The sequence below is a fragment of the Typopeltis vanoorti genome, chromosome 14 (assembly GCF_054136105.1).
Source record: "Typopeltis vanoorti isolate ZY-2024b chromosome 14, IOZ_Tvanoo_1.0, whole genome shotgun sequence".
Taxonomy (NCBI): domain Eukaryota; kingdom Metazoa; phylum Arthropoda; class Arachnida; order Uropygi; family Thelyphonidae; genus Typopeltis; species Typopeltis vanoorti.
This window is the reverse complement of record NC_143562.1, coordinates 49490509-49516263: the sequence shown is the minus strand read 5'-3', so window position 1 is coordinate 49516263 and position 25755 is coordinate 49490509. Positions and strand designations below refer to the sequence as shown.

General features: G+C 34.9%; 1 protein-coding gene across 1 annotated transcript in view; it reads left to right on the top strand.

Annotated features, from left to right (window-relative positions):
- LOC150099445 (cytochrome P450 4c3-like) overlaps positions 1-25755 on the top strand; it is a 161695-nt gene that overhangs the window by 25960 nt on the left and 109980 nt on the right. Inside the window, exons 5-7 of the mRNA XM_090404357.1 lie at positions 13147-13323; positions 14855-14921; positions 20598-20777. Of these exons, the coding sequence (XP_090260483.1) occupies positions 13147-13323; positions 14855-14921; positions 20598-20777 (424 nt within the window). The remainder of the gene's footprint in view (positions 1-13146; positions 13324-14854; positions 14922-20597; positions 20778-25755) is intronic.

Here is a 25755-nt window from a genome sequence, read left to right as displayed (position 1 = left end):
TTAAGAAGAGGAAGTGTGCGACTCGAAGTTAAATTTGCTCAACCTCTTCCTGAAAACATCACAGTGGTTCTTTATGCAGAATTTGAGTGTACGTTATCCGTAACAAAGGATCGTTCTGTGTTACTGGACTATGAACACTGAACAATTAGTAAGCATACTAGAGTTAGAACCCACGACGAGAAAAGTGGGTTTAGGAGTTTGTGCTCGTGATGAATTGCCACAATATCCGATCAGAAAACAACAGTCGATGTTCGTCGTGAACACAGATCCGACCTGGTTGCCAGGACAACATTGGCAAGCTATCTATATTAAAGACAAACACGGTGATTTTTTCGATAGCTTCGGTCGTCCACCCGAAAACGATATTGTTAACTTTCTGAATATTAATACTAATAAATGGTATTATAATTCTGTAGCTGTACAAGCTAAGGAATCTGTCGCTTGTGGTTTGCATTGTGTGTATTTTTTAATATTGAGATGTCGTGGTCTTTCTATGCAAAATATTATTAGCAAATGTTATTCTAAGGATTTGTGGTTAAATGATATTGTAGTAACTAATGCTGTTACAGATCATTTACTGAAAATAAAAAATAATTAAAAAAAAAAAAAAAATTGTTTTTCACTTACCATTTTTTCCAAACCAGTTTCTTATTCCCACGCAGCTTTCGGGGAGATAGAGAGATGAATTTGGTACTCCTTCTTCGAGCTCTCTTGCGGGGAGGGATTGGTGTGGAAGCATTTTCTTCACTGGGAGTGGCTGACGTTGATGGTTGATGGGAATGGTTCTGGGTATTTGGTTTGTTCAGTAAAGGTTCTGGACGTGGTATTCTATGTTCCTGTTGCTCTCCTTCTGTGAGAGCCAATTGGTTTTTCAACCCTAAATACTTTTGCAGAACATTTAAATATGCTTTTACTTTTTCATCTGCATGTTTATTTCTTATTTTTAAAATAGCACTCATTTCATCATCAAGTGCATACAATTCACGCTCCTCTGGTGATTGGAGAAGCGTAAATTTTTTAAACATATTCATTTTCTAATAAGTGAAGTCAATAAAGGAACAATGATACTGCCTAATAATGGGAACAGTGCTCCTCCGTGCTGTAAAACCAATTTTCTTCTGGTTATGAAGGGAAGCGATTTGTTACTTAGTGCTCTTATAATTTTTTTTTTCCTTCGTAGGCGTGACTTTTGCTTGTTTTTTAGTGGAATATTTCCACATAATACATTTTTGCAAATTTCACAGAGTGTAGTGATTTGGCTGGAGGTGCAATGTTTTAAAGCATCATTTGCTTGTTTGGGAGAGGAATGAGATAAGTACTTGATGAGATATTCATAGCGTTTGAGTCTATCAGCCATTCAGGGATAAATACTGTATTGGGTTCTTCTCCTGGCAAAATCCGTGACCTCAAGCGTAAAATATCAGGTGTTTCCTGTCTAAAGTCTAAAACTAAATATGAGTGGGGTTCCCGTGTTGCATCTTTATAAATCTGAACTAACACGTTCGTTTGTCCTGGAAATACTTGGGAAGCTAAATGAGAAAACTGCAAAGAGTCTCGGGGATTTTTAAAAGCAATAACATAATGACTATTGAGAGAAATTGTACGAAAATGTGTACCTTTACAGAATAAATTTTGTGTCAGTAGAATGACACTAAGGTTACGGTGATGTGAACCTTTTATGAAAACATCAGCTATTTCCGTGCTGTCCTTAGCCTGGTGAACCAAATCATCGATTATGAGTAAATTTCTCACATTAGAATCAAATTCAGGTAACTTCAAACCATTCACGAACTCTATATTGGTAAATTTTTTAAATTTATCTTGATTTTCACTGTAACAGTAAACGATTCGTTCCGGTGGTGGTTTGATTAGTTGATTACAATGTTCTATGAGAGACAACACGAATGTTGTTTTTCCTGACTGAGTAGCTCCCGAAATTATACATGTAAATGGATGTATGAACATATTGAAAATGATAACATAATAAGACTGTGATTGTTTTATATAATCAGAGATCATGTAAAAACAAATAGATACTTGTTTTAATATCAAAAAAATCTCCTTGTCAACATTTTTTTTTTTTTTTATCACAGTCACCATGTAATCATGCCAAGACGAATTTTCTTTTTTAATTCTAAGAAAAAAAAAAAAAAAAGCTATTGTGGAATAATAGTAACAATAACATTGATGTTAAAAATGTACAAGAGAAGGGCGACACTGCAAATCATCGTGTTGGGAAACAACCATGGATTTTTACCAACCAGGTAGAATGTTGTTTAGTTTTCTGTCCCATAGATGGCATCTTTTGCTTATGGGGTATATGAGTGTAAGGAATTATCCTTTAAAATACCCATAGGGAAAAGTGCATGTGTCTGTTGACACTATGCGCTTCGCAAAAGTGTATCCAAATCTTTTTGTTACTGAGGTCGTTTTGAGTTGACAGCTCCATTTGTCTCTGTGGACAGAAAATGGTACAGGAATTTGGATATTTTGTGGCTCACCCCTTACTGCTGCAATCATAGATTCCAGATTAATCTCAGTGGCCGCGCGAGAATTTAAAGTAATGCCTTTGCATTTGGTCACAATCTTACCCCTCCGCGTTCTGTAGGAATAAGATTTGGGGCCTGTGGTAACAAACTCAACAATAAAGTCACCGTCGAGTTCGTCACCTAGCTCCCCAAGGTAGTGACCAATGGACGGTGAGTAATCGCCCGGTTTTTCAATGAAAATCACAGAATCAGTATCTGTGTATAAAAGCCGTCTTTGCAAAGGTTCCATGACCTCGTATAACTTTATCCTACCGTAGGCAGCTACAAATGAGGAGATGACAGCATTCCCTTTCCTATTTTCAGGCTCAGTGCCTTCAACAGGCGAGTAGGCAACCATCATCTGCTCTTCTGAAACTAACCTGGCATCTTGGATAACTTTACTGTTATCTAAAAAAAGTTCTACGAGGTCTTCATAAGAGGAAATCACCTGGGTGTGAGTTCTTAACATTCTCATGCCAAGCCTTCCCCATAGAGAATTCAAACAAAGCTTAGCAAGTGAACGTTTACCAGGGTTTTTACTAATGTGCTCACTATTTAACATAACACCTTCCCTTAGCAAAAACTCGTCCAGATAAGCCTGTCGGTTTTGACCTTCAGGCCATCCAGATGCTTCCTGTTTCAGCTTCAGAAAGGTATCAATATAGTGAGCAAAGAAGTTTTCTTCCCCTTCAAATTTTTGAGAAAAATGCCACACCTCGTAAAATTCAATAACTTTATAACCGCGAGAACGTGCTAAATCTAACTCTGGACTGCACCAATAACCTGTAAATGATCGGTCCGTATGAGAGCATAATGGGGCCATTTCGGAAGCACACTTTCCACACAGGGGGAAGATTAATTTTTCGTTAACTGTGATGGGCAAAACCGGTAAAAAGAGATCTGTAGGTGCTTCCACTTTTGCATGGCAAATACCAAAGTATACCCCAGGAGAATAGTCGAAATTATCGATAATAACTTCGGGATGCCCCATAGGAAATACCTGGTATTTCATTACCCATGGATAAAGGCTATTGAAGTCCAAATAGCGAATAACTTCCCCTTCTGACTGAATTTTGTGATACATTTTGTAGCAGTCGGTTCTGCCACCATGCAGAGCACTACGAGGTAATATGGGATCTGGAATATTAAGAGCAGCAATAAAGGTTTTCAAGGCTGGGTTTTCAGAAATTTCTGCATTAAACTGACATTCCCAAATTGAGATAACGTCGAATCCTTGGCTACGAAAGTATTTTTCGCGATCCTTCGTTTGCTCAAAAAGGGAAATCATGTCAGTGTTTCTGTATGGTTGGAATGTACTTGGTTTATAACAAAAAATACAACCATGGAAGAAGCACCCGTAATATTCAAAAATTAAGCTTCCACATTTCCCATCGACAAAATAAGGTCCGATGCGGACTTCTCCCCCCACAGATCGTGCATGTTGTATGGTTATGTTGTTCTGTTGTTCTTGCCATTTGAGCCAAGCCAAAGCCTTTCGACTTTGCACGTTTGCCCCTATGTAACCCCGAGCAGGAAGTATGGCCAATGTGTTAGGTTTCAAAAAGTTTTGGAGAAATACTCTCAAACATACTCCTGCAATTGTAATGTCATGGAGAAAGGGATCAATCTGGGTGAGCTGTATGAAGAGAGTGCGAAAAGTGTTGCAACTGTCTCGCAAAACACGCACGTCATCTTTCGTATAAGCTAAAAGTTCCGCTTTCAGACAGTATTCAGTGTCTAGCCGATTTTCGTACCAAGTCTCGAACTCTGTACGAGTTTCTTTATTCATAAATTCCGGCTGGAAATATGCTTTTTCGGGGATGACACCACGATAATCCAGAGAATCGGATGTGTGAAACTTATGAGGAAAGAAACCCTTACGAACTTCTGGGAGATCAAACATAGCAGGCAGTTTCCGAAGAGCGACACTTATGTAGGAAAAACTGTCAAGAAATATGATGTTTAAAGGGTCATAATAGATAGCAAGTATCTTCGATCCGTCAAACACTACACGGGGTTGGAAATTTTTTGAAAAAAGATATTCCAAAATAAAATACCCGTCAAAACCACGAAAATTGTGTGCAATTACACGAATATTTTCGTATTTTGGTTTGACAGTCCGAAGGATTTTACCATCTCGATCTCTTTTCATAATATTCTTGACAGAAAACAGCTCGTCTAGGAATTGACCCACACAGTTTTCACCCCAAAACTCGCGTTCGTGACTACCAAAATCAGCTATACATAATACTGGTACATGACGATGATTTTTAGCTATAGTTTCTGTGTCAAAAAAAACCATAGAAACTTGTTTATTTGAGACCTCAGATTTTTGCACAAAGCATTTCTGTTTTGGGTGAACTGATTTGCAGTAGTTGCAGAAATTTTCAGGTGGACAGACGTGACTTTTATCTGTAGAGAAAGTAGTCAAACACTGTCCGCAACGATGGAGTTTTGAACAAATATTATTTTTTATGTGCAAATTCAGACATTCGTTGCCGTAGAAAAATCTATTGCACGACTTGCACAAAAGTAGGTCCCGCACACTATGACTGGCGTTTGTGCGGCAGCGGATGCATATATTTTTGCATCTATGCATTTGCAATTTGATAGAAGTGCTGTATGTCCGAAAGCAACTGGGGCAATAATATTTATTCCCAAACAGAGCAGGCACACTACGCACTAAATCATAATGAGAGTTGCGGTATAAAAGACAGATCTGTTTATTTGCATTTGGGCCCCGAAATACCACAGAAAAATCAGCATCTGCTGAAAAAATTACGATTTGGTATTCCGGAGTCAAATGCTTTTGAAAGAGATCTGCTTCTGGAATACCGCAAGAAATGAGCGGAACCCCAGCAATTTTGTGCAAAGTTAAAGCCCTCTTTGTTTGTAACTTTTTTCTATCTAAACGCACTTGTCTGTATGTTGCAACATCATCAGTGTGTGAAGAAACACCCAGAACAAGTGCTCGGGCCATGCAAAGATTGTCTTTGTTGTTAATTTCCACAATAGCTTTTTTTATTTTCACAAATTCATCCAGGCTAAGCAGCGTTCTTCTTTTAACATTGCTTCTTCCACCACCATTGTTACTGATATTAATAAGTACGACATCGATCACAAGATCATTTGCCAAAAGAAACTCACGTTTCGATTGGGAGACAGCATAAAAAGCATCAACTATCCTATGGATAGTTAGTTCAGAAAGCAACATAAATGGTAAGTTTATGTTGCTTTCTAAACTGGATGCACTAACACCCAACCGAACGTGAGAAAAAGTTCCAGAACCCGATAAACGCTGAATGATCTCATTAAGCATATCTCGAAATATATCAAAAAAACACTCTGGTGAAAAGAGTTCCAGATCACGAAATCGAACTTGATACTCTAATTGTCGAGTTTGATACTTGATAGATTTACGTGATCGGGCCACCGAAACAGTATAAAAATCCCTGTAGAGTGAGGGTTCGATAGTAGTAGACGTAGAGAGTTTAGTTTCACATCCAGTAACTGAATGTGAATCATATAAATTTTGGGGAGGGTCGCGACTTCCTCCAGCCACACCAGCGATTGTTATATTAGAATTAATACCACGTCCTGTGATTTCTTCATTTTCTCCAGTCAAATCTACCTCTACAATGGTGGGTTGATGATTGGATATATTCCCATTACCATCAACGAAGCGAATAACAGATGATCGCTATTAAAAAAAAAAATAAATAAAATAATAAAATTACTTTCTAGATTTCAGAAATATCGTTTAGAAATAAAAACTCAAGGTGATTTTAGCAATTTCAATACTACATAAGAGTTTCACTAACACATTTTTACTAAGCATCAACCCTCAAAATTTTTCCCCCAAAAAAAATCCTAATAACAAAAAAAAAAAAAAAAAAAAAATTAAATGTTACTCATCATAATTTATTAGCAATTTCGATACTATGCGATGGTTTCACTAACACAATATTACTAAACAACCACACTCAATATCTTTTCCCAATCAAAAAAAAAAATTAAAAAAAAAAAAAATATATATATATATATATGACTTATGGGATTTTCACTTAACACAAAACAGATTGAATATCATGAACATGATTATTCGTTTTCCATTGCAAAAACCACCTTATAACATTATAGACAAAATCGCTAATGTAGTCACTAAAATTCACATGACATTGCTATAAAATGACAAAATTAACTTACCTTTTCTCCAGGAAAACTCATTTTCAAACTACAATCTTCTGAATGCATACCAAATTACCAATACAAGAAACTCAAAGGAATACAACCAAATACTACTAGAAAGTTACTACTAGAAACTCAAATGGAACCACCCACCCACCCCATTAGTCTATTTATAAAAAATCAGAACCAATGGAAAACCAATAATCACAACATGTGACAATGAATAATTTAGTTCACAACGATCACTCAAGGTCAAATTACGAACCTTTGCTACCCATCAGTAGGGTATCACCTCGAAAACACTTAGTCACAACATTAAGCTGGAGTGCAATATTTGTAGGATAGGATGAGATGCGAACAAGTCAGGTCTCAAAGATCACATGAGGTCATTTACAAATCTTTGCTACCTAACACTATTGTAAACATTACTCACATGAAAGCTTGACTAATACACTACCCTGGAAATATTTTACCTTTGAAGTAAGCGCTATATACGGCTATGAAAAGAACGATGACTGACTGGCTGACCGGAAATGAGTCACTCAGTTATCTACAAACTAGCTTAATGAAAATTAACAGTGTGGGAAAGTAATTCACACACAACTTATTTATTTTACTCAGTTATTCTGGTTATAATATGTAGTTAACTGAATTTTAAAAGTAAAACCTATAATGAAAACGTCAAATGGATTTCAGATTTGTGTTTGTGTTCTGTGCTGTGAATATATGTTAAAACAACAATTTGGAATATTCAGAAAACACCTATTTAGTACCAATATGTTCTCATTCTGGAAAGAAATGTAAGTGAATTTTAACTTAAACATAACAATTGATAATTGTAATACAATAATCAGTGGTCGTATGTTTTTAGTAAACGTAATTCTAAAACTGAACGGTTTTTTTTTTTTGTTTTTTGTTTTCATAAGAATAATCACAGGGTATATTAGAGTACCAACATGGACACATTAGCGAGTTTTCATGTCTAAAGTGTATGTGAAAGAAATGTTACGCCAAGAAAAACACCATTTGCATTGGTGATATATGTAAATTCCTATTTCTGCATATTGCATTGTAAATAATATCTGTGAAATAAATATGTAAACTTAAAAGAAAAAACAGTGTCTTTGATGTGTTATGTATGTTTAAGTAAGAACACTTTTGAAATAACCGTGAAAACACACACGATTTGTTTATTTATTTATTTATTGAACTTCAAGATCTTACTTTTAGACAAATCAAAATATCCGGATGAATTATGAATAAAATATGAACTTGATTAGAATATGTATATAGAAGAAAATACAGATGAGGTATGGAAAAAAAAAAAAAAGTATGTGTGTTGAGTGACATCAGTATATAATTAATTATTCAGAAAAGCTCGAAAGACTGACGCCATCACGACTTACTCTAAGAATTCCCACCCTTTAACAGGAAACAAATACCCCAAATGTATTGGAAAATTAGTACAAACATCTATATAAAATAAAATAATAAAAAAAAAAAAAAACGTATGTTTGAGTGACACTAGTATATAATTAATTATTCAGAAAAATCTAATCACACCCGCCATCACGACATACTCTAAGAATTCCCATAGACGACAATGACGGATGTGTGCCACCCTGGGAAAATTCAAAGATATCTTATCATCACACCACGTGATATTTCTGACAGAAGGGGGGCCCAGCGAAATTCCAAACTCAATAACAACAAACATTCGCGTCACGATTCCTTATCTTATCTTGATCTTGATCTGGTCAGAAGTGTCCCACCAATCACGACACGATTTCTTATCCACTAATATCATCCTTTCCATTCAAAACAACAACGTCACTTATTTACAAATAACAAATGACGACATTTATTTACAAATAACAAATGACGTCACGTATCTACATCTGAAAACAACACACACCCACAACACGAATCCTTATCTCTACCATCTCCCATAATTCCATACGCGAACCAAAACACAAGAACTGAAGCCATTCACACACTTGCCCACATGGAAATTCCAAACATTCCAAACTCATGAAGCCACGCACACCGGAAGCATTTGGTTTAAACTGTCCCACCAATCACAACACGAATCCTTATCTCTACCATCACCCATAATTCCATAGGCGAACCGAAAAAATCCCCCATAATCCCATACGCGAACCAAAACACAAGAACTGAAGCCATTCACACACTTGCTCACATGGAAATTCCAAACTCATGACGTCACTCACAATGACGTCAGGAAGCCACGCCCACTTTCCTTATCTTATCTTGATCTTGATCTGGTCAGAACCGTCACCCCTACTACTAGTCAGCCATTGCTTCATGCAAACACTTCTTAACTACTTTCCATGCACAATCGGCTTCTAGTCCTTGCAGTTGTACATGCCATGGCACTGAACCAATCAAACTCCTAAGCTTGTCATACTTTCCAGCCCGATAATTCCACATGTACCCTGTCTTAATTGAAAATTCTACACCTTTAGCCACCTCCCAAGTCAAGACCCTATTATCACTCTCACCGATTGGTGGCAATGTGGTCATATTTGTGAAGGCCAAATCCTCAGATATAATTACTAGATCAAGCACTCTCTAACCCCTAGTATTTTCCATTACATGCTGTCGCAGATAGTTATCCCTTAATAACCGCATAAAACCCAATTCCTTCCTCCCGTGTGTCCTCTCCTGTAATATGCTTTAAAGTTATTATTTATTTATAATTTCATAAAGTTCTTGTGTTGTTCAGTCGGTCCGAACTATTCCAATAGGACTGAAACGCTACAGCTTTAATTCTATGCACGAAGCAATGAACGCTAGACACTAAATTAGCTCTTACACGAAGTGGCATGCTTTTAAGCACCAAAAAGTAGGATTATATATATATATAGTGATACCTTCTCGTATTTCCCCCACCCTCCATCAAATGAAATCCTGTGTGCCACGTTAAGAAGTTTGTAAGTCTAAATAATATCACCCCTCTTTCTTCAGTTGGCTAGTGCCTGTAGTCTATAAATTTGCACTTTCTTCGTGACCAGTATTCCACATTCCTGATATAATTTTAACACTCTCCTTTGCACTCGCTCCACTCTATCAGAATCACAACTAAAACCAGGAAAACAGACCTGTACACAGTAGTGTACAGGTCTGTTCTCCTGGTTTTTGTTGTAAAGTGGGAAAATGGCATTTGTATCTTTATATGTGGACGTTCGTTAGAGCGATGCACGTATCTTGAGATTTGTATTTGCAATCTTTACTGCATGGTTCCCTCTTTAACTTCCTATCTACTAACACTCCAAGATCCCTAGCCTCATCAGTTTCTTCTTGCATAATCCCACCAATATAATACGACACTGGATATCTAATCACGCCAAAATGCATGATTTACTGACTATGAACATTCCTTTCCCATGCACGCAATTCCAACCTACTGAAATCATTCTGTAAGTACTACATATCAGCTACATTTCTGATTACCCTACCTATCTTTGCATCATCAGCGAACAGCTGTATCCTTCTCAATATCATTAATGCACGGATTGAATGACAGTCTACGAAGGACGGATTTTTGTGGTACACCACTAGTCACCTTAGATGTTGCACTCTGTCGTTACCCATATAACACTTTTTAATACCTCTCACAACCGTCCTCTTATCCATATTCCATATTATATTATAATACAAAGTACTCTATATTAAATTATAATATAGAATATGGATAAGACTGCAGTCTGTCATGTTGTATTCTGTCAAAATCCTTAGCAAAATCCAAAGGTATCATGGCGTATCCATTCCTGAATGCGAGTTCTAACCAATTTTTCCAAAATCTTCACCACCACTCCTGAGATACTGATTGGTCCATAGTTGGACACATCGGTTGAATACTCATTTTATATAGCTGGTCTAAGGAATATCCAATTTAGGTGAACAATCTTTTATCACCCGTGTCGATATCCCATCAGTCCGTATTACTCAATTCTTATTTATTTTGTGCAACAACGTAATACATCATCTTCATACATCTAAGATTCTTCATTCAGTAAAGAGGTAGCAGTGAACTCGATGTTGCATATGCCAGGTTGATAGCTTTCAGCAAAATGGGTGCGCAATTATTGAAAAACATTTTCTTCATCTGTCACCCTAACACCATCTACATCAAGAAGAGTTATTCTTTTATTTTCTTGTATAGATTAACTTGGGATAGAATAGCTTTGATGCCTATCCATTATTTCGTTAAGGGCAGGTTTAAATTTGTTGGCAATGGCGTTGCTATTAATTTACAGTTAATGTTTATAATGGAGATGGGTCTCCAGTTTTGTACATTTGTAGCACTTCTTTGGGATAAGTGTAATAGCAGTCGTTTTCATATTGGAGTGGGGTAAGCCATTAGTATTGGATTAGATATATGATATATTCTGTAGAAGATAGATAAAAATGTTTCCCATTAGGAGCGGTTGTGATATTAAACTGTGAAATCCATGCCAGGAGATTTATCTTTTAGTAAAGGGGTGCAGGCAGAGTTGCAAAATCTTGTAGCGTCATGGGGGATTCTGTTTTATTCTGTGTTGCTACTGAGAGACTTTTTACATCAGAGAGAATTATATCAGTAACATAAATAGATGTTGAGTTAGATTGGTATAAGTAGGTTTTCATAGTACTGGAAGACATATAAGAGGATCTCATCGTCATCTTCTATAATGCTTCCGACTATCTATTGTTAAGCAGAAATGGCGTTGCACTCTTGTTGGAGTTTTTCCAATGAAATGATATACTTTGAGGGAGCCCTTATAATAGGTCTCCTTGCTGTGGTCTGCATTCGATGCAGGTATGTTGGATTATAGGGACTGGTATTCCTCAGAGTCAGGATGATCTAATTGTTAGTTTTGTTGCAGATTGTTAAAGATTGAATGTCTATTTAAAATTTTGCTAATGACTATGCTTTTGAGTAAATACTCTGCTTTTGTCGTAAAGAATGACCAACAATCAGAAATTAGTCGGAAAGTAGGTATGTTTCTGATGAAAGTAGCGATATAGTTTTTTGGAGGTTTTGAGATATTTCGTGTCATGTAGTAACCTGTTATTGAAGATCCAGTATGCTATTCCATTGTGTCCACTGTGCCCAGGAATGAAGATTCTCAGAAGGATGGAATCATGATCTGATGCATGAGAGGATGATATGTGCTTCTAATGAAGGTTATTGTATGCATAGATGTATAATACCTATGGAGCCATGCCTTGTATACGGCTCTGTACGACCACATTTCACCATCCAGGAGAACACGTTTTATCGGGGTTCAGGTGTCTGAAGATATCAGTTAGCTCGTAGCTATAGACTACATTCTCTGGAGAAGTTGATCTAGTGAGATTCGAGCATTAATGTCAGTCCATTACAGGATGCAGCTGAAATCCCCTGTCTATATGAGGTGGTCTTCATTGACTTTACTGAGGTGATTTTGAACAAAATCTGGTACATGCGTTGCAAACTGTTCGTCCTTTGGTATGTATACATTAATTATATGCATTTTCTTCCCAGTTTGAGTTCTAATGAGTGCGTGTATTGCACACCCAGGAAAAGTATCGACTATCCCAAAATTACGGGTTTAATTTTGTGGATTTCAGTAGTGACTCATGAAATTGTATGGCAGAACAGTGATTGCGCCAATTCCTCTAGCATTCAAAATTTCTGTAACTTTCCTGGCAGAATGGATGTTAATTTCTTGTAGGATAACTATTTATGGCTAGAGGGCAAGGATATAATGCAGGATAAGCCTTTCTCGCAATACTCTGGTACATCCTCTAGCATTTAATCAGCGAGAATTTATTTCCCTTTCTCTTTAAGGTTAATTACGATGGATTCAAGCCCGCTGATAGGGTAGTATACTAAATTTCTGAGATTGATATGTTTTCTTGCTTTGTTTCCTCTACAAGAAATTCTCAGTTCTTCCAGCTAACTAATAAGTCCACTGATGTCGACTGTATGGACGTATGATGTCAGTAGTTTTTGTGTTGAGCCTCGAACTTTCTTAAGTAAACTCTAAATCTCCTCATTTGTTAGTAGACGAATTTAAACGATATATAACACGATAGTTAAATGTATTGATAGAGATAGATACGAATAATAATAATAATAATAATGTTATTATTATTGTTATATGTTTTTCTAGTTTCTTTTCCTTATTTTTCTAAGGCCAAAAAAGGCTCGGTAGAATGTACCATTGAGCAATACCAGATTTTTCACTTCAAAATAAATGAGTGTTTCGTTTGTTGTATATTATACTATAAACCGTTTGAGATACACTTCTCTCTCTATCTTATGCATGTTGTCAGAAGGTTTGGATAATGGTATACTAAAATAACTTAGTATACAAATATACCATTTGTTTCTATATGATATATATAGTTATTTTATAAGTTATTTGTTTATTTCAATTAGGGTCAAGACACTACAGCATTAACAATGATGTGGACCCTGTATTGCATCGCATTTTATTCTCGTGTACAAGAGAAGATCCACGAAGAAATTGATTCCGTGTTTGGGCATAATAACAGTGACAAAGATGTAACGTCAGATGATTTGAAGAAACTGACATATCTGGAGTGCGTGATAAAGGTAAATTTCAATCTTTTTTTATTAGTTTCATTCATTTCACTATGCTGCTGATGAGATAATTCCAACATGTTAATTAGTATATAGGTGAGATCGGAGAAAATATCCGATCCTCCTCAGGGGAAAATTAGCAGATGGTCTTTCGTAGTCGTCAAACTGGTTAGAGCAAAGCATAGTGTGAAGCTTCAGGACAGAATGATTTCTTACCGTTGTAGTTACCTGAGGTTTTTTCCACGAATGCGCTTGCTGAGCGATTGTTGTGTTTACAGCAAATCTGATGAAGAACATCAATGGAAGTCTCAGCTCAGACATGGTTCCAAGGGTGTGAGAAGAGTGTAAGATAGTTGCATTACAAAGGTGGCTTCGAGATAGGAGTTGCAAACTACTTATTATCTTGATCACTTATTATGTCGGGAGTGGGTTAAATCTGGAATGAGAGGATAGGAATCCCATACTCTAAGGGAGCATAGCTTTAGAAAATAAGGGTACTGCCTTAGTGATTTGTTTACATTTTATAATGAATGGGCTGTGGAATTGAATAAAGAAAAAGGTTTCTACCATGATACTACTGGATTTTAAAAAATGCATTGGAAAGACTACCACAACGAAAATAATTATTTAAAGTGGAGCAAATGTGAATGGATATGTGGCTGTTGCATGGCTAGTGATAACTGACACACACCCGTGGGTGATCTATGGTGAGTGGTATCCAGGCGAATGATGGTAAATAGGGGAGTGCACCAGGTAAGCAAACGTAATTCGTTGTTTATTGGTGCAAATAATTATTGAAGAATACTGTTGTCTATGTTCAAATCCTTGCGAATATCTTGTATGAAGCTACGTTGCAATCGTTATCTGAATAATTAAAATGTAAGTACTTTATTTACAATGATATGATGAACGAATTTATAACCCTAATTTTATTTTACTTGCTTATGTAGTGGCTCTTTGGAATATTCTGTTTGCTATTTTAAAGTCGAAGTTCTTTAATTTAAAAAAATAAAAGAAATAGAAAGGAGAAAATCCCTCGGGTAAACCACACCATCCAGCGATTGACAAGTGAAATGAAAGCAAGTATCGGTAAAAATTACACCTTATGCAGCTGAAGAAAAGTCTCGATTTTATCGACCTAGTTCTCAACGATGTGATCAAAGTGTTCTTTCAAGTCCCTCGTTCATTTACGTTAAATCTAATTTCTTCGTAAAGGAAATAATTCAGAACATACATCTCTGAGACAATAAAGAACGCAAGTTGGGTTTTAATGATTTCACTATGAATATTTCATGAATATTCTATTCTATGTGAAGAGACTGTATGTTCCTTGTGTTCCATATCACGACTTTGCATTTCTTGGATATCATGCGATAATAACAGTAATGTTGCAAAGTTGATATCATCGCTTTTACTTTTGCTTTGAATTAAAAATAACAGCCGGATATGTTCATAGAAATCTTGCTGTTTTTGGTATAACTTTAGAACTTTAATATAAATATTATAATTGTTTTATTTTATTTATTTATTTTCCCTTCATTAGGAAACACTTCGCTTATATCCTCCAGCGCCAATAATTGGTCGTCATTGTACGAAGGACGTCACGTTTGGTAAGTATTGGAGTAAAATATAAGTTTATATATATATATATATATATATATATATATATAATTTTATGAAAACTCAAGATTCTTCAGATCAATGCAAAAATATAAATTTTAAATCGTTTTTTTAAACTGTCAGGTTAATTATATACACATAACTTTCAGCACCGTTTGCCATATCTGTCAACTATGCTTATCTTATTTAGAAACATATCTTCACAGTAACACCGAAGGTTTATACGACAGAGAAATTCTGATTCAATCGGCTTAAAAGGGTTGCTTCGGATCGACGATGCATAATTAAATTGAATATGTGTACAGTTTTACTTAGAATTACGAATGCCACCAAACTGTAGGATCATTTACAAGCGTGGGAATAGTGTGCATTACAGCCGTAAGCCACGTCAAATTTAATTGCACTATTATGTGTTTAAGGCATACTGTGTAGTGATACGCCCGAATTATCTTTTACTTTAACAGAGCCCGTTACGATATAAATCGGCAAAGCCATGTAAAATATCTTACTGGATGAACTCTTCCCTCTTTATAGAATGCAAAACATCTCAATTCATGCTGATTTTTGAGATCGGTGTTTCTTGGCTGATACCCCCAGAGTCACCCTGTTGTTTTCATTAACTCCAATGATTTAGCGTTTGAAAGACTACAAAAGCAACAGTTCGATGAAATTCATTATACTTTTATCGTTACAGTCTAATAAATAATATGATTAAACAAAACATTAATTAAATTAAGAAATCAAATATATTAAATACAAAACGAAAAATGTACTGATCTGGCCGTTTAGAATAGCATTACGAGCTGATATGTATCTTTTCTGATCAAAGAACCACAAATTAAGAACATAAGACACACTCTATTATTCATAAATTTATTGCACAAGCATAAATGTTTGTACCCGCATAAGAAGAATTAAAATTCCAGGATCTTTTTAATAAAAAATATATTAAACAAGAAAAAGTTTAATGCAGTAATTTCTTAAGATTAGACGAATTTATTTTAAAAAAATGTAAATTTGTTTAAATAAATAAGCTTGGCTTGCATAATAGATAAAAGGGTAAAAGATACTGGATATCACAATATTTCAAATGTACTGGTCCAAGGCTATGACTAATTATAAGAGGCATCCGATGAACAGAAAACCGACTTGTATCGCAATCCCGTGGTTCCTAACGCAATATATTGTCTGAAATAGTGTGAGTTATACGGTCGATTATTCTCTTCAGAGGAAACACAACAATAACTATCAACATTAGTACAATCTGTTCAGAAATATTCCAGGAGTTAGTTATGATACAAGAATTCTAATACTTTTTTTTAATATAAATGATGAGTATTATTAGCGCAGCACTAAGTTGCATAGTTAGTTTAGAGTAGCACGGATTTCGCTATATATACGAGTATATCACGGTTTGTAATAAAATCTAAATTGTTTACTATGATAGCTGACTGCGTAACCCACATTTGGATAACGCAGCAACAGCTGTTTTGATACATGTTTTTTTCTGCACAAAAGCTGTTAATTCAGCTTTTGTGCAGCACGGCTGTGGTCGCTAAAAAAATTTAATTATTTCATTTTATTTCTTTATCAGCAATACTGTAACTGCTTTTTTGAACGCATTGCACTATAATGCATGATAAATGTTTTTAGAAACAGAGTGGTTGCACGAGTAGAGAACATTTCGCAAAGTATTTTCCACATTATGCAAGGTATTACTGTAATTCCAATTATAAAACATGAATTCTCTATCAACATCGCACACCCACACGCACACCCACACACACACCCACACACAAACACCCACACCCTCACGCATACACTAATTTAATTCTCTGTGCACTGCGTGTTATATCGAATGTTTTATCCATATTATATCCAATGTCACCTTTTAAAATAACATAATGAAAACTCTATTAGCCTATTCTGACGTAAGTCGATATTGCGTATCTTGTCATCGTCTCCTATAAAGAAAAATTGCTGAGGGCTAAGAATTGTAACTCTTGCCCCGCGTGAGGCATTTGTGTATTATTACTTATCTTTTTCGACATAAACATTTGCAATTCACTTATTAAATTTCTTGCTGTAAAAAATAATTTAGGCGAACTTATTTAAATTAATTAACACATAAACACATTTTACACATTAACACATGTTAACACATTTGTATTGTCAATTAGAATTCCTTTCTCAACCCCATCCAGCAATTCCCGTAAATTTCTTTGATATCGTTCTAATTCTTTTTAAAACGTAACGGGATTTTTTTGGATTAATCCTCTTGATGGACCCTGTTTAGACAGGCGAAATCCTAACTAAATCATTTTCAGTTATTAGGACATTGATCCCATAAATTAATAAATCTCTAGTCATGAGCCGAGAACAAGCTGTTTAGAGTCCAATTACATGGAATTGTTCTGATAATTGATCATTCCCTGTCAGCGATATATTATTAAATATCATGGTTTCCACCGTCTGCTCTAAATAACATAGATGACAAAATTCCTCTTACACTTTTATATCCCTAATTCCTGAATGGTAAACATTTGAGAATATTTTTAATTTGCGTTATAATACTTAACTTAAATCATTGTAGTCACTGGGAACCATTCGAATAGCCTTTTTTGCAATCAACCTAAAGAAAATATTCTTCACCTCTCTTCCCACTGAGTAACTTCAGTTATTTGTCCTTAAGCTTAAATCTGAATCCCCTGTTTTTCTGTTTATGTCATGCACAAAAACAATGGATTCAATCTACGAAAACATACATCACCTAGAATACATCTCTAAAAGGAAAACATTTTCTACAGGTTTATGTCGAATATTTTCTGTCGCAGATATGTCTCTTTCAATCGGTACACTTCCTGTACTAAATACTGTTTACTTAGCTTATCAATCTCTGGAGTTTCCACACTTAAAAGATACTTCATCACGTATTCGATGTTAGTATAATTTTAGTTCACCTGTTCCCGCGATTTGAACATTGCACTAATCCTGCATCAGTTAATGGAAAATGCACTATTTACTTAATTCACTTACATCAAAGCAGTACCAAGTCTTACTTCACTGGATTTATTTGCCTCCAGTTTTTAATTGATTTCATACTCATTTAAAGATAAATAAAGAAATATAGTCTTAGACCCGAATACACTATTATGCAACTTAGCAAACTGCGTTCCAGATGGACTTTTTTATTTTACCAGTTACCCTAGTGGAATCCTACTTTATCAATAATCACAAAAACTTTGAACCATGCTCGCTGTATAATACAATACAATATAATCTGTAAACAGTCAAAATATATCAGGAGCTCAGATATTAATATCGACACTAATATTAATAACGTTAGCTGATGATAATCGTTATGAATATGCATACCATCAATATAGCATCTGTGCATATATAGCGTCCACAAGTTAAGTCATTGGGAAAATTACTTTTATAGAATAAATTCTCCTCAATGATTAGAGCACCGATTGTTTCTTTTTATTTTATTTGTTGATGCCATTATAATAAATTCTCCTTAATGATTAGAGCACCGATTGTTTCTTTTTATTTTATTTGTTGATGCCACACTAAACTCGCTGCCTCTTCTACTTAATCCGACAACTACACTATTATTATCAACATACAAGGCCATCTTGGCTCATCAACTCTTATAGTATTTTTTCACTCAAACGTTTATGTTTTTTTAGCCAATTTGTCTAAACCTGTTTTTAAGCATATTTCAAATTTATTCGATCTTTGAACAACTTTGAACAAATCGATCATTGTCAGAAGGTAGACAAGGTTCTTTTTTTTTTTTTTTTAATCTGACCGAAGGAAACCGTTTGGTAGATTCACATATGATTCTACACGTGTCATGTGTGATTAGACGGGTGGATGTCGAATCCGATATTACCAAACATGCCGCAGATTCGATTGCTTCCACTGGCAGAGATGTTTATAATTTTCTAATGTGGCAAATGAAATTTTATCACCATACACCCCCACCCATAAGACACACATTTATTATTGAAGGATCCCAGAGGCATAAAACGTTCTATGGGTGGTCTCTAAAGCAGATTTTGCTAAATATGTAAAAATAAAATAAATAAATGAAAAAAAAAAACATGTCCATATGCACATTGTCAGAAATGCATTCAATTCCTCATAATGCCGAACAATAAACAAGAACTACTCTTCTCACCAAACTGATTAATTTGAGTCTCACTGCTAAACGGCCAAATTAGTGGGGAAATGTCTAAATAGTCCAATGCATAGAGGAGGTTCCAAGACAGAAATAATAAATTATAGTCAAATCATCATCTATGAAGTAGTGGTTTAGGTATTGGATTAATAGGTGAAGGGTAGAATTCAGAGCTGGGTGGATATGAATGTGATACTCTGAAAAGGGCAATAGTTTTATAACAAACTGACATTGAAATTGGATAAAGAATTCGGTCAATCAGTAACGCGCTAAACTTGGTAAAGGTAATTGAGATTATTCCACTCAGAACTGTAATCTATAATTTATAGCAAATAGGCGTGGATATGAATCAGTGATTTGGATTAGACATCAGCTGAAGGATAGCTATGAAAGAATGCTTTGTGGTGGAGATGAGTAGTACTGGACAACGCAAGTGAGTAGCTGTGTACTACTGAGATCTGTACATCTTCATTCAACTCATTTCCTATGTACATTCATGACATACGAAATGAGTTGAAGGGAAGTACTGAGTTAATTTTTGATGATGATGAACAGTGACGAGCAATAATAAATGATTTTGACGGAGAGATCTTGGATGATACTGTTAATGGGAGTATGGACAAAGTTAATTAGCTACCTGTTTAAATTGGAGAGGAGTAAAGTGATGCCCATTGGGACGAACCCATCATGAGCTATGAGCCATATGATGGAACTAAACTGCAGGTAACTGATGACGACAGGAAACTGGGAATAACTCTTGACATAGATTTAAGTTTCGGGGACTTATTGAGAGCAAATCGATGAGAGGAAATCAAATTACGGGGATTGTGGAATATTCTAAAATCTGGAATCTGCAGGTTGTTATCCCATTTATAAGGCTTTAAATTCTCCAAGATTCTGGGATGGTAGAAGAAGTGGATAGGATTCAGTGGTGAAAAATATAGCTGATATGCGAAAGAAAGGAGGCACGATAGAAGCATATAAGTCCTTCAAGGGTTGACACTGAAGATTTTTTTCTTATTTTATACAAGGCAGTAAGGGAGAGAGCAAGGGATCGCCAGGTGTAATTGTGGAAGTAACTGTGGTTATCAAGACTGTCGTACATTTATTTATTTCTTCCATAGTCTTAAACTCTGCTCTAATGACCAAATATAGAACGTTGTTTTCTACTTCAGACGGAAAAGTGGCTTCTTATACTCACTTTCAGACAATCCAGTAGGCGGGGCAGTAGATTCACCACAACCGATTACAGGAGTATTTATCTCGCACCTAAGGATAGTCACAACCATCCATGCCAACGATGGGATTCTAACCTACATTGTTGGTTAGAATCCCATCGTTTGGATTCTAACTTGATTGGAGAGTGGACAGGCTAATTAGATCGCCACAGATAAAATTTGTATCAATTAAGTTGAATTTATATACATAAAATATATCATATTGGTGAAGATGTACTTTACAGTTGATCTGTTATTTTCAGAGGGACATCTCCTTCCTAAAGGCACAGCAGTCTACGTACCTATTTTCATCCTTCATCGTGACGAAGAAATATTTCCGAATGCAGAAGTTTTTGATCCAGAAAGGTTTAAACCAGATGAGGGAAACAAACGCAACAACTGCAGCTACATTCCTTTCTCGTTTGGTCCAAGGAACTGTTGTGGTAAACCTCTCCATGAATTAATAATCATAAGATGGCTTAATTCATTTAATTCAATTTCAAATTGAATATAATTTAATATCTTTGTATCGAAATATTTATTCATACTTAGATTAGGAAGTGGAATGCAGCGGTGTCTTTCTCTAAGGGTACTGAGTTTATGTTAAAGATTTAACTTCCTCGTTTAAAATTTACCTAACAATAGATTGTGAAATACATAGCACATCAGTAGTTTATGAAAACGTGATTAACAGGAAGGAACCTTGGCATATCTCTTTTATAACTGGAGAACAGATGTAAAATGAATCGTAATGAAAACAAGGAGGTACATTTTTAAAATGAAAAGCGGTAGATAGATTGATTTGAAAGCTGACAGTAAACAGGTACACATATGTGTATTCAGTATCAGTGTTTTCAAGGACTCCTTTAAAACACTGATAGAAAGACATCGTGCAAAAAATAATGCACTGGGAAATTTTCCTGCAAGTATTTTTTTATCTAAATAAATACTTGCAGGAAAACATGTCACGTTAGGAATATGACTAATATATCGTAAGGAGGTTTTTGATTCAGACCTCAATATAAGAACTATATTTCAATATTAAATGGTGGAAAATGAAGTTAGCAAAGATCTTCTGAATCTAAAATGCTTGTATAAGTGATATTCTAAGCAATCTTCAGATTGTCTATGAGAACTCAAATCTGAAGATCTTGAGAAACCTGAACTTTTCTGTAGGTATGAAAATCATGCAATTGAGAGAAAGCAAAGCAAACTCGTTCCTAGGAGAAATAAATATCAGTATATATTATTAAATATCAGAATATATTATTACTTAATAATTAAAGTTCGTTAGGTTGTCTTCATTCATCTTAGAGAATACCAAAAGAATGACGGGTCTGACCATTAACAATAGAATATTTTGAAGTGTGTAATTTTACTGTTGTTGTTTATTACAAGACATGTCAAATTAAGAAAGTAGCATGCAGTGTGTATGTATATTGGCAGTGACACTTATTGAACTATAAAAAACATGTGTATCCTGTTACCAGAGGTAACAGGCAATATTGCTATAGGTATAAGCAATTGGCTTCTCTTCCAAAAAGAAGAAAATGATAGCAGCGATCACATGGATATCAGAAAACGTTCCATTTACTGGTGTCCGAAATTGGGTGACATATTTGTTTCGTCCGTAGACGCTGTATAATCATTGGCATAACACATATGGTTTTGGCAATGATGTCGTCTGCTAGAATAAATGGTAGGGTTGCAGATTCCTTTTCCACATAAAGTTCGTAGGACAATGTTGGAGGTTACCAATTAATTGGAGGTCGAACAAGTGGTGAAGATATTGCTTAATTTCTCCTGGAATTGGGAGTATAATCGTGACATATATTGAACAGTTATTTGATGGATAACATCCAGATTACTTCTCTGCGTGGAATGAAATATGGGCTTGATCCACTCTAGATGCCTGATGTCAATAAAATGGATAAATGTTAATCTGCGTTAGTAATTAATGCCAATCAAACTCTTTATTGAACACAGAAATAATTACTACTTTTTCGAAAAAAATATCAGGAATAAATTAGCATAATAAATTCCATATAGGGAGTCTCTTGAATAATTATTGCATATTTGAAGAAAAACTAACAATTTTTCGATCAAATATTAACAAAAATTCAATTAAATCATAAATAAAAGTCAGAGAAATTTATGAATAATAATGTGGTTTATAATTTAATTTCTTCTCACTGATACCTCATTACCTGCATTTCTTTCCAGGTCAGAGGTATGCCATGACGGAATTAAAAGTGGCTTTAAGCCATATTTTTCGTAACTTCACGATTCATTCTCTGGACCTGATGGATCACAGAAACTATACAGTTGAAATTGTTACAAGACCAGTTAACAAGATTCGCATTAAATTCCAACCAAGGGAGAAAACCTATCTATAATGAAATACTAAATGGATAACCACTAAATGTACTAATGTTCTGTTGAAACTTAAGATTTATTTGCATGATGTACCGATATCTAAAAAGAAAAGAAAATAGTTGATCTTGATTTATAATAAATACGAATCCAGTATTGAAATGAGAATACTAATTTGGCTAGCTACGTTAATGAAATTTAAACAGGTGAACTTACTGCTTGAGGAATTTTAAAAAAATGAGATGGTTTAATTATTTTCATTTCTTCTATCTGTAAATGCAAAAAGTGAATAAAATTTCATTGAAATCACACTGCCATCTCTTTTCGTTTAGTCTACATTTTTAATGTGTGATATTCATATTAATTTATTAAACCCAATGCATACAGACAGCTAGATAGGAATTATTCCATAATTACATAAGTTCGATTTTTTACCCATTTTCTACATGTACAAAATGATGCTGATGGAATGAAATTTGGAACTCTAAAAAGTTTTCAATATAATTCTTATTATGGATCTTCATTAAAATCTTTACAGCCAGAGAGTTCAAGAATTGTTGTGTACTAATAGCCAAACGATTTTCATAAGCATCGAGTGATTTTTCGAGAAGTGCAAGTAAAGGAAAACCACCTTCAGCTATTAAGGATGAATAAGAGTGACAGTTTTCTTCTCTAGTACAATGGCTGTAAGCAAAATATATTCTGAGACCCTATCTCACGAGTTCAAGTAAATTTATGATATAAATTTACTACACAAAATCTGCACACCAGCCTTAGATTCCAAACTCATCCCTGAATATTTCGTAAGAAGGTAACACTGCTCATTATAAGAAGAAGCAGTTTAGTCAATAGCCTCAGTAGTATGGTAGGCACTAGTGACCACATCAAGATCAAGATAAGATAAGGAATCGTGACGTCATTGGTTGATAAGAAGATGACGTCATTGTGGGCGTGAAGTCATGAGATTGGAATGTTAGGAATTTCCCTGGGGGCATAATATCAGTGACATGAGTTCTTGTGTTTTGGTTTGCGTATGGAATTATGGGTGATGGTAGGGATAAGGATTTGTGTTGTGATTGGTGGTGCATTCTGACCAGATCAAGATAAGATAAGATAAGATAAGGAATCATGACGTTAATGTTTGCTGTTATAGAGTTTGGAATGTTTGCAATTTCGCTGGGGCCCTCATCTGTCAGGGACATCAAATGGTATTTTGGTTTGGCTATGGAATTGTGGGCGATGTTTTTGAGATAAGATATCTTGGAATTTTCCCAGGGTGACACACATCCGTCATTGTCATCATGCTTTGTTTGGTTGTCTATAGATGGGTTTACTAATTTCCAATACATTATGGGTATTTCTTTCCTGTTAAAGGGTGGAAATTCTTAGAGTAGAGTAGAATCATGATGGTGCCGTGTTTAGGGTTTTCTGAATAATTTAATTATATATACTAATGTCACTCAAACATACAGTTTTATTTTCTTCTATAGATGGCTGTACTAATTTTCCAATACATTTTGGGGTATTTCTTTCCTGTTAAAGGGTGAGAATTCTTAAAGAACCTCGTGATAGCGGCAGTGTGTTTCGAGCTTTTCTGAATAATTTCATTATATACTGGTGTCCCTCAGACACTCACACTTTTTTTCCCATAGCTCATCTGTATTTTCTTCTATATTCATATTCTAATTCAAATTCATATTTATTCATAATTCATCCGAATATTTTGAGTTGTCTAAAATTAAGATCTAAGTTCAATAAATAAATAAATAAACAAATAGTGTGTGAATTCACGGCGATTTCGAAAGTGATCTTACTTAAACATACATAACACATCATGTTTGTTATTTTAAGTTTACATATTTATTTTTACAGATATTATTTACAATGCAATATACAGAAATAGGAATTTACAGTTATCACGAATGCATAAAAACTCAATAAAATAAATTTCAGTATTAGAATTATGCTTACTGAAACATATGAGCATTGATTATTGAAATTACAATTATCAATATTTACGTTTAAGTTAAAAAAATATTAACTTACATTTCTTTCCAGAATGGGAACATCTTGGTACTGTGCTTTTCTGAATAATTTCATTATATGCTGGTGTCTCTACGGTATTTTAAAATAAATAAATTAAAATAAACGGACAGTTAAATGGATTAAAAAATCTTTTGTATGTATTCTAGAAATTCTAATGGTAATTTAAAATTACTTACAGCTTTCCATGATGGCTCTTCTAAATACGAATATTCCAAAAAAATATTCCAAAATAGTTGAATTTTATATCCACACCACAACACAAACACAAAAACCACAAAGAACGAAACTTCTGTAAATACTCTAAACTGAAATAGTTGAGTACTTCGTCCTTTAGATTTCAGCCCTTAGATGCCATGTCATCCTCATGAGCAATATCCCTCCAGAGAAAGGTTACTACAAATCGTGGTTTTCTTCAAAGGGGTTTTTCATGATGGTGACATGAGTCACATCCGTAAATTGCGGTATTGTTCAAAAGGTATCATTTTCCCAAGTTTCGATGTTTCTCAAATACTTACATATGAATAAGTGATTAGATATCCTAAAATTATTCATTCTTCATTCCCATGGGGAATTATTGCTGTAGTAAATTAATGCTTACATTTAATTTTTTAAAACCAATATTGACTATTAATTTTACCTGCAATTCCTTGTGCTCTTAACCTATTTCTGCAACTGAAATTTATTTATTTTATTTATTTTTTTGTTTAGCATTAGTAATTTTAAGTAATGGGGAGTGGAAGAGGTGGTGAAGCACAATACATAGCCTCTCCCACTCAAATGTCAACCTCACCTTCCTCCTGTTCTAAAAGTACAAACGAGGCACTGGCGACCGAGTATGGGCGGTATTACCTTAACACCCTAACAGAGTAAATGCTGTTAGATCTGCCTGTCCAGAGGCGTTAGGTAGCAGCCATACCACTGGACTTACCCAGCGACAGGTTAGTAACCTGTCCTGGGGAAATTCAAAATACTTTCAAGTTTTATGCAAAGAAAAGCCGGACG